The sequence below is a fragment of the Lygodium microphyllum genome, chromosome 8 (assembly GCF_053477565.2).
Source record: "Lygodium microphyllum isolate KBCC chromosome 8, Lygodium_microphyllum_v1.1.10, whole genome shotgun sequence".
NCBI classification, from domain to species: domain Eukaryota; kingdom Viridiplantae; phylum Streptophyta; class Polypodiopsida; order Schizaeales; family Lygodiaceae; genus Lygodium; species Lygodium microphyllum.
In genome coordinates, this window is record NC_141142.1 from 124,585,782 (window position 1) to 124,596,435 (window position 10,654).

General features: G+C 37.3%; 1 protein-coding gene across 1 annotated transcript; it reads right to left on the minus strand.

Annotated features, from left to right (window-relative positions):
- Positions 1 to 312: 312 nt before the first annotated feature.
- LOC148032823 (uncharacterized) lies at positions 313 to 1,068 on the minus strand. The gene has a single exon (XM_087683964.1). It carries the CDS (start codon positions 961 to 963, stop codon positions 313 to 315), a length of 651 nt encoding a protein of 216 aa, XP_087540090.1. The 5' UTR covers positions 964 to 1,068.
- Positions 1,069 to 10,654: the final 9,586 nt, after the last annotated feature.

A 10,654-nucleotide genomic window follows, 5' to 3' on the forward strand; every position in this document is an offset into this window, starting at 1 on the left:
TTGTAGTTTCCATAACTTTCATTTTCTTTCTCAAAACGGACTTGCAATCCTTTGTTCTTCTTCAAGATCTTCATCATTGCACTCCTTGTCCAAGCATTCAAAGTCCAAAATGGAAGGCTTGTTGACATTGTTTATATATCGCTCAAAATTGATGAAGCTTTTCTCCATGGTCACTAATGTCAAAACCACAAAAGAATCTATAGATCCAAAAGCAAACGTTGTATCCATTAGTAGGAAGCCAACACTACCAGCTAGCATGCGATACTTGCAAGAAATGCTTTCAAGAGAATTTTCCAAAGCTGCCATTTTCTTTCAATCAAGAAATGATAACAACATGAATTGTTTAGGTTTACATGTCATTTGTAGTAGAGTGGATACAACCTTTCCAAACTTTATAGAGTCCCATTTCATTCCCTCAACCCCATGTGCTGCATCTAGAACAACAACCCCAATGGTAATTGGATCTCTGTAAACATTATCTATAAGATCAAAGGTTTCTAGATTGCATCCGACAATATATACACGCCAAGGGGAAGTAGTAGAGGATTGAAGAGAATTTATCTTTTTTTCAATTAGGAAGTTTACAATATCTTTTGCTCCATTTGATAGGAACCCTGCATCAGCTCCAGGTGTGAGCTTCTTTGATATCCAATCATTGCAAATGCCTAAAATCTTTGTGTAGACTTCATCATTGATATCATAATCATCAACAAGCTCTTCCCAAGTCTTCATCATAGTGCTACTTTCTAGAACTAAATCATTGAAAAGAGTGACAAATTCCTCATTTAGGACCCTATCTTGCTTGATTTGCTTAGCCCTTGTTTCCATGTCAATCATATCTTCCTTATCCCATTTGTTTCTAAGAAAAAAGATATGACCTTCATTGATCTCCTCTTGTAGTGTAAGGATGTCTCCATCCTTTAAACCCATAAGGCAATGAAATGCAGCAGGAGAAGGTTGCATTCCCTTTTTTCTCTAACTCTCCTCTTGGGATATAAGTTCACCTCTAGAGTATCTCTTCATGATTTTAATCCAAATATCAAATATTTCATGGGAGCTAATAATCATATGGTAATCTCTAGATGCACAATTTTCTCCAGTGTATGCCACAAATCTTTGCAAAACAAAAAAAATCAAAATAGTGAGCATAGAACAAAAGAAAGAACATCACACTAATATTCACAAAAAGAGAAGGTAAGGTTATATGTGATTACTGACCACAATACTCTTTGAGAGCTTGTCTTAGAAAGCCCTTGTTGGGGTTTGGTGGAGAACCAAATGCTAGCCCCCACTGATCTCTTAATTGTTGAAGTTGCTCAACATAAGGGGCATTCTTCATAACATTATGTGATTCCATATTTTTCATTTATGAAAGCTCAATGCACATTTTCCCAGGACAATCAACTAATATTCTAGCATTTCTTGTGGCGTATAAATGCTTGGTTGCTAGACAACGTGTAGTATTACTCTGAATATATATCTTTGCTGCATGAATTGAGTGAAGCCCCAATATAATCCAATAACTATAAGTGTCCAACTTATTAGCATCCACCTCATCACAATGCATGGGTCTCTTCTGTTGAGAAACATGCAGGATCTAGAGCAGGGCAGTGAGTTATGGTGGATGGAAGGAGAAGTGTGGACTCATGATGGAGAAGAAAAAGACACTGTTTGTTACACAAGTGAATTAGGTTCCAAGATTGAGACTTGGACTCATAAACAAAATCTTGCATATGTGGACAATGACATTGACACTTCACTGAAAAGAAAACAGTACTATCATTGCATTAAGAAAAGGAAGCAAGTACAATGCTTTATAGGAAAGTAGGAAACTGCAGTAGGAACCACTGTGCATATGGGATAGGTAAGCATGCATGTCCTTAGCCCTGAAGCTCCATACAAAGAGGATGTTTAGTGAGTGTGATTGCTGAATCTCAACACCCCTCCTCAATCACAACTAGAAAGGCACAAAGTGTGTAGAGGCTGTAATGAGAACCACCTGCAATGTGTGGGCACACCACAAACATGGTAGAACTAGAGGCTATCGCAGAAAAGGCTAAGTGTGGGCACCAAAACATGATGGACATCTAGAGGCTGTAACAGGGGCCTCACAGAGTGTACACGGACTGTAATGCCAAGTTACATGAGGAGTTTACAAAGCTTATGGCAGGAAGCATTAGGGCAAGGAAGTACAAGACTTTTAAAATAGTCTATCAGAGTAATGAGAGTAGAAGGACTGATGAGTCTTGTCCTTCCGATCCTGGTGGTCTTCATCTTCATCTTCTTCTTCATCTTTTGGTCCATAGTCTTCTTCTTCTTTCACAGCTGCAAGATAGGCCTTTTGGGACCTCTTCCTAGCATGACAGAACTTCTCAGTGTGTCCGGTCCTTTTGCAGAAGTCACAGAAGAGTGGTTCCTTTTTACCTTTGTATCTGTTGTTTACATATAACATTTGTTCATCCTTTGAAGTGTTGGGCTCTTCTTTGCTTTTAAGTTTCTTTTCTTCTTCTAATAGAGAGGCTTTAATATCAACAAGTTGAGGATCAGGCATATTGGTTAGAGTGGTTGATACATTATCATAGGCAGGAGGCAGACTTTTTAGCAAGACCCCAATACAAACATCTTCATCCATTTTTAGCTTTATTCCTGCAAGTTGAGTAAGCAGGCTTTCCATGTAGTTCAGATGGGATGCCAGAGATGTATGAGGCTTCATATCAAGTCGGAAAAATTCAATTAATAGACCATACTTAGACGACTTTGACTATGCACCAAATAGGGTATCCAATTTATCCCAAGTGTCATGGGACGTGTCACAGCCATCCACATGATGGATGTAGCTGTCGTCCAATTCCAGTTTGATGATGGCTTGTGCCTTGCCATCATTCTTCTGCTAAGTAATTGCAAGGTCTGTATCTTGGGGTTTCTTCTCTTTGCCATTTGTGATGGCCCAAAGATCCTTCTTCATCAGGATGAGCTTGATGCGGGTTTGCCAAGTGTGGAACCCGACTCCTTTGAATCGAGCATTTGGAGAGTCTTTTCCCATGTTGAGGTTGCAATTTTAGCAGCAAATCAACACCAGAATTCTGAGATTTTATCAGTAGAAGAGCAGATTGCAATGTGTCAAGAGACATAGTTAATGACAGTGTGAAAACACACTATGTCAGTGTTGATGTTGAGCTTGATTCTTCTTGTTCGGACTCATTCGGTCGTTCTTCAATCTTCTTAGATCCTTTCCCTCCTTGATATGATGCTGGGTCAATGGATTAGAGTGGGCTTTAGCTTGGTTTAGTGTCAAGAGTGAGAAAAATGAGGAAAAAAAAGGTTGAGAGATTTTGGCTATGGCTGACAGTTTAGGGTTTCAGATAGGGGCCTGGTTTTTTGCAGATTGCAGGAGCTATGGTTGATCATTTCCAAAACTTTTTTAATGGAAATGAAGCTTACTTCAAGCTCTTCAAAAGCCTTATCCTCCTCATCAATATCGCGGCCTGTATGGAGCATACAGAGTGGACGAACAGGCACGGCGCAATTTTGGGCAGCGATGTCGAATGTCTGCAATGCCAGGGATGTAGATCACCAATGTGGTCGATTTTTGTGCCAGAAGGGAGCACCCTAAGTAGAGGAAGACATGTCTAGAAGAAAGTTCATGAAGATATGCTCTATAGAGAGAGATATGAAGGCTCCATGGAGGGTATGTCCTGCAGGTCACAATTGAAGACTATGGCAGTGACTGGGAATTTTCACAATGCTGAGCTTCAAATAGCCAAATGTCATAGATTGATGTGATACAGGGAAGCTTTGTGAGTTGGAGAATAGTTTTCCAAAAGGAAGCTTCAAGAGATTTGACTTGTGGAATGAGATATAAGCAGCTCAATCTGATAGGGTGCTGCTGGCTATGGCTACCATGGAAGCTTAAGTGAGGGTAGAGTTGGGAGATGAAGTCATGGGATGGAACTAAGCTTACCAGAGATTAACATGAGCTGAGAGAGGGTAGAGGAGAGCTAAGCCGAGCTGAGTCATGCCCGACTGGGCTCTGATACCATGTTGAGAAACATGCGGGATCTAGAGCATGGCAGTGAATTATGGTGGATGGAAGGAGAAGTGTGGACTCATGATGGAGAAGACAAAGAAACTGTTTGTTACACAAGTGAATTAGGTTCCAAGATTGAGACTTGGACTCATAAACACAATCTTGTGTATGTGGACAATGACATTGACACTTCACTGAAAAGAAAACAGTAGTATCATTGCATTAAGAAAAGGAAGCAAGTACAATGCTTTATAGGAAAGTAGGAAACTGCAGTAGGCACCACTGTGCATATGGGATAGGTAAACTTGCATGTCGTTAGCCCTAAACCTCCATACAAAGAGGCTGTTTAGTGAGTGTGATTGCTGAATCTCAACATCTTCTCATTGTTGTCTTGTACAAAAGGCATAAGATATGATCTTGTTGCTAGATTCATGGGATTCTTTATGAAAGATGTGGTTAGCTTCTCTACACAATCCCAACATAGTGACCTATAAGCATACAAAGGAGGTGCTCCTATCAACGACAATAGGAAATTGTGTTATTAGACCAAATGGAAAGAATCTTTCAAACATGTGAAATCTTGATTCTTCCTTTTTTCCCTTCTTCTTAACTATCTCAGGAAAATCAAATGTTTTTTCTACTCCCTTGACCTCAAGAGAAATTATTGGCTTTGTAGGTGTAACTTCTAGCATGGAAGGTAAAGTGGCATCATTCTCAGTAGTGTTAGCAGCCATGCTAACAACAAGAGCTTGTGACAAGGAAATTTGTTGAGGTGATTTTGACTTTGAGCTTGTGGGATTCGGTGAATTATTTTCTTCTTAAGGAGAAGGTGAAGATCTCAAGTCTATTTGTTTATATTGGAGCTTCATTCTTTTGTTGGAATGATCACCTTTTCTTGATAGGAAAAGTAGCTCACTATTTTGAACAGCTTGGAATGCTAATATAATGTCTTATGTGCCCTTTACCTCCTCAAATAAGGTCCATTCCATTGTTTTCAAAGATTATTCTTCCTCCTCTTTAATATGGAAAAAGTGAAATGACAAAGGATCAAGTTTGTATACTACATTTTTTCCCTTGATCTTAAAAAGATTACATGGTGTTCCCTCTTTCCCAGCACATCCATCTGTTATCTTCTCTATGACACCACCTTGTTGAAAAAATGCAATATCACTCTTTAAAGCCAATAAGACAACATTGTCAGCCCTTTTTCCTTGACTATCATAAGCATCCACATACCATGGATACACAAAATCACCAGTAACTCCATCAATGGTTTGGGCCTCCTTTTTGGATATGCTATCTTTCTTTGCCATTGAATAGTTCTACAAAGAGAAAAAGTTGTTAGAAAAAATTGGATTTACAAATATTCAAAATTCACAAAACCCAAATAAATATATAAGATTTCTAGGTTGAAAATTGAAAACACAACAAAACAAGATTTTATGAAATACAAGACAAATGTACAAAGGGACTCTTCCATAAAATGAAATATTGAAATTTGAGATTAAGTGTGGTATGAGATCCAACCATAAATATATGTGCTTATGTATCAAATATCATGGATTATTCTGGTCCTAAGTTAGCATTAATTATGTTTCTCTTGCAAGAATCATATAGTAAAAACTTTGCCATGGACTTCTATGAGAAGATCAAATTCTATTAATAGTGAGACTTGACCATGGGCTTAACTAAAAGGTCAAGTGATAATGAAATCTTAAGTGTGAGTGTGGTATGAGATATAGTGAAAAATAATTGTTGTTATGTAGAAAAATGTCATGGATGATTTTGTCCCTAAATTAACATTGGATTTATTCTCCATGTAAGTTTCCTATGCAAGAATCATACTCTAGGAACTTTGCTAAGATTTTTGGCCATGTGGTCAAGTCCTATTTAATCAAAGAATGAGATTTAGTCCAATATGAGATCTGCCCATATATCAATGTGGTTATGTAGTAATCTCACGATTCCATTTGGCCCAAAGTTAACATTTTAATTAGTGCACATGTAAGTTTTCCTTAAAAGGAGCTATATTGTAGAAACATTGTCATTGGTTTTAGCCATGTGGTCAAATCATATTTAGTCATAAGACTTATTTATAAGATTAGAAACTTTGCTATGGTTTTTTACCATAGGGTTTCTAAAGGCTAGTTAAAGAGAGGATCCGATTTATTGTGATATGAGATTCACATATAAACAAATATGGCTATGTAGAAAATCCCATATATATCAATATAAGGTAAAGTGAAAAACACTTTAAAGATGGAGATTTGACCTCATGGTGAAACCTACAAGATAAGATGATTTCTATAAACTGGTTTTAACCATATGTCCAAATCTAGTTTCATAGCCATATGAAGAAAGTGATTCATTTATTGCAACATGCTATGAAATTGGATTTCACTATATAGCCAAATATTGTTTTATAGTGGAATGAAAAAGTGGTCTCATGATTTGCAAGATGATAATATTATATTTGATCATATGGCCGAACGAAACAAGAATGGGGGATTCTTAGATGCTAGCATTGATAACAAAATGAAAGATTTGATCATATGGCCAATTTTTATTTGGTAGTGGAATGGAAAAAGTGGCTAATTTGTGGTAAAATGATATGATATTTATATATAAACATATAGATAGGAAGTTATGAAAAATTGAAATGAAAGAAATGCTTAATGGAAACAAAGTGGTTTTTTTGTTGCACGACAAGTTTTGACTATATGGCGAAACTTTCTATAAATATAGTAGGTAATCAAGGAGTTCCAAGTAGAACATGGTCTTCCTTTTTGGAGATAATATAGAATATGTTTTTCTTAGAACATTTTGCCATACAGCCAAATCTAGTATATCCAAAATTTGTGTGATCAAACCCACCATAGATTTAGTCTTAATTTTTAAGGATCAATTTCCAAAAAAGTATTGTTTGTTTGTTGCAAGATAAGATTTGACCACATGGCAAAATTATAGAAAGTAAGGAATTCTAAGTAAAAACTAGCCTTTCCTTTTGGAAGTAAGTAAGGGTTGATAATATAAGAAAACATTTGACCAAATTGTGAAATGTCATTATTGTAGTAAAATGAACAAAGTGGTTAATTTCTTGCAAGATATTGTGATACTACAAGAGCTCTTATTTTGGCCAAGAGATAGTTTAAGGATAAGATTTGGTCGCATGGTGAAATCTCACAGTATATTGGGAAAAATAACATAAATTACATCTTATATTATAAGAAAATATTTGACCTCATGGCGAAATCTCAGATTGTATTGAATAAAATAACAAAAAGTACTTCTTATATTGCAAGACAATTTTTGACCATATGGTCTAATCTATAGATTGATGAAAGATCATGATATGTGTTGTTAGAATATTAAATTACATCCTATGGCAAAATCATATTGAGTATTTGTAAGTATTGTATAGCCATATGCTTATTGCAAAATTATAAAGAATATAACCATTAAATATGATGGTAATGCTTTTACTATGAAAATATAGTATAATGGAAAGTTCTATATAGTAAAGTATAATACAATGCATAAGAACTTGATAAAATGCTCTAATATTATTGAAGGATGCAAGAAATATAAGGCTAGATTTAGCCTTGAGGCAAAACCTTAAGGTATATACCATCACAAAATAGAAAGAAAGGTTAGTATTTTGAAAGCACTCATTGATAAAAGCATTGCACAAACCATTTATTCCATATTCACATCTAAGAGAGTTTTTTCAACATTACACAGATCATATATTTCATATTCATAGCAAAAAGAGTATTTTCAACAGTGCAAGAAATCATGTTTGCATATTCACAGCAAAGAAGCTATCGTTTACAAGGTAGTGGTTGGACAACAAAAAAGGCAGCCACTCCAGGAGATTAATCAAGCAATCGAGAAGAAGAAGAAGACATTGAATTCTCAAGAGTGAGTGCCTAATCTCATTGCTATAGAAATAAAGATTGCATTTAATTTTCATATATGATTCTTATTTTAAAAATGCTTTTGGTGTTTGATCTTAATATTATTCAATACTAATCATATAAAAGAGTAGTAGTATGATTTGCAGTAATTGTATGGATTGAAATGATCATAATCAATGTAGTTTAACTCAAAATCAAAAATGAAGTAGGGAAGAGTTGAAAACCTATTGTAATTAGTAGAAGTCAGTAATATGTGCCAATTTAATAAAAATCACCCATGAAGTAGAGTAGACACGTTGTGGAAGGAGTGGCGATCATTCATTGCCTTGTTGAATTGCTAAAACCTTGGCGCAAGAATTCTGATTTGAAGACATAGATAGTTTTGGTCATAATACCCTGATTTAAACCAAAATTTGCATTGCACAATCTGTTTCAATTTGAGAAACATATACATTTCAAACAAAATTTCCAAGAGTATGGTCTTCATTGATGAATAAGAAAGTGGAAGATCATGGATAATTTTCTGATTCAAGTTCCATCATAATGACTATTTACTGATATTGAGATGGCTTACGGTTCCTGGATTATCATCTGTTGCCTTTCAGTTCTTTCAGCTGTTAAAGGTCACAATCCATATCCCAGAGCTTTTCAAACACTTGGAATTCGAGGTGCCCGATGCTCAGCATGACAACTTGCAAAGATTTCAAAAGCTCGCTCCTTTCTCTCAAAAATCTTTTTATACACATGATCTACACCATTATCTTCTTCTGCAATTTGTCATGTTCATCTGATAAGCCGCTTAGTTTGTGAGAAGCCTTTCAACTCTAACAGATCCACATGTATGTATTATGGTGGATGTCAAACGGTCAATAGATCCAACTTGCAGTTTCAGTTGATCAGGTAAAGAGCTCCTTCCCGGCTTGTAATTCTTCTGGATTGACTTTAAAGGTAAGGTGAGAAGCAGGCCACTCACAGTGTTACATAACTGCTGACGAATCAGATGAACTCCCGACCACCCCGGTCACGCAGTCCTATGATAAGTTGATGTCTAGTGTTCAACAATCTTCAAATATCTACTTCGATATCCGAAGATGACCTCCGTCGCAGCAATGTCTTGGCTACTTTCCCTCGATCGTCTTCATGTCGTCGTCCTCCTCTTCACTTGTCTTCCACTATCCTTCGCCACAGCTTTCGAGTTCACGGCATCTTCCTTCCGACATCTCGTCCTCTTTGTTCTCGCACTTTGTTCCATCTCCAGCAGAAGCAACAGCAAAGCGTGAAGCAGCATCGAATAGGCATCCTTTCTCCTCACTTTGCCTTGAGATACGATCCGTCTTTCACATCCAACTCCTCGTTGCAGTCGTCCTCTCGTGCCGATAGCCTGCCGTCTTCACTCCTGCTTTGTATGCATCTGCAGCTCGGTCCTTCTCTTCGTCTAACAGGTCTCTTCCCCCCATAGTTATCTCCTTTCGAGCCCTTCTCTCATTAGCCACAGAGTACCCTCTATGTTTCCTTCCTTTTTATCCAACATTTTGTCTCTTGTAAGGTGACGCAGCCTTCTCACAGTCGTTGTGTCTCCCCGGCAACAATCAATGCTTCACGCATACAAAAGCAAGTGCTGTCTCTGCTTGAGCCTGAATATCCTCAAGTATGGATGCCCCTGTTTTTTGTGTTCCTTCCTCTTTTCCCAGATTAGCGTAATTCCCCCTTCTTTTTCTGTCCCATACGCCTCCTTTTCCCTCCCTCTTTAGCTCTTTTGAAAATCCCCTCTTTAGCCTCCTTCATTCGTGTTTTCTTTTCCCCTTTTGTTTCACCTCAAATTAGCTTCCCTCCAGAATCAGAAAAGCACCAAGGAAAAGTAGCCCCAAAGTAGCCACGGGCTGTAATGCCAAAGAACCTCTATCCAAAGTATTCCCACTCGGAAGAAAAGCACAATTTCAGCATCACATGTGTGCGTAAGCATATTGAATGCATGCCAAAGGTTAGCTTTAAGAGTTTACAAACTTTTCTGTTCTGTAAAGTCCACTCAGCTGAGTACACGAGCAATAGTGCTAATGGATTTTGACAAGCAGTGGTTCCATGATCAAGGACAACACATGAGTCTCATGTTCATCTAAAAATTCACTGGTCTTCTTAAACTCCCTTGTCGATACCATTTGCATCTTCAGCATAAGCAAACAACTTGTGAAGCTCAGAAAAACCATACTCATTGCAGATCTAGAACCCATTCTCCTTCTAATTTGTTTATACCAAATATCAAATTCAATCCCAAACAGCGCTTGTCTCTTCTGTAAAATTGAACATGAACCAACTGAAAGAAAAATGTTCAAGCAAAGCAAAGCACAACGTCTACGTCAAAGTATGTACAAAGTAACAAATCTCATGCACAACTTTTGGGTGGTTTTCACACCTCGAATGCGCAGCAATACGACAACGCCTGGAAGTTGCTACCAACTTAACCACTCCATCTAACCCAAAGATTAGAGCCACAATGGTCACCTTTTTGCCATCCGGTCACATAGACCTCATCTGATATACAAGTCAGGACTCAACCAATGTTCGGGCTCACATTTGGCTTCTCCTCATAATGGGGGCCTTACAACTTTGAGCACCATGGATCATTGGTGGCACCTAATGAGGGTGGCACATTGATCATATCTAACATAAAGATTAGATAAGGAGTATGCCTTGTAGAGTAGTTGTTTGGGAA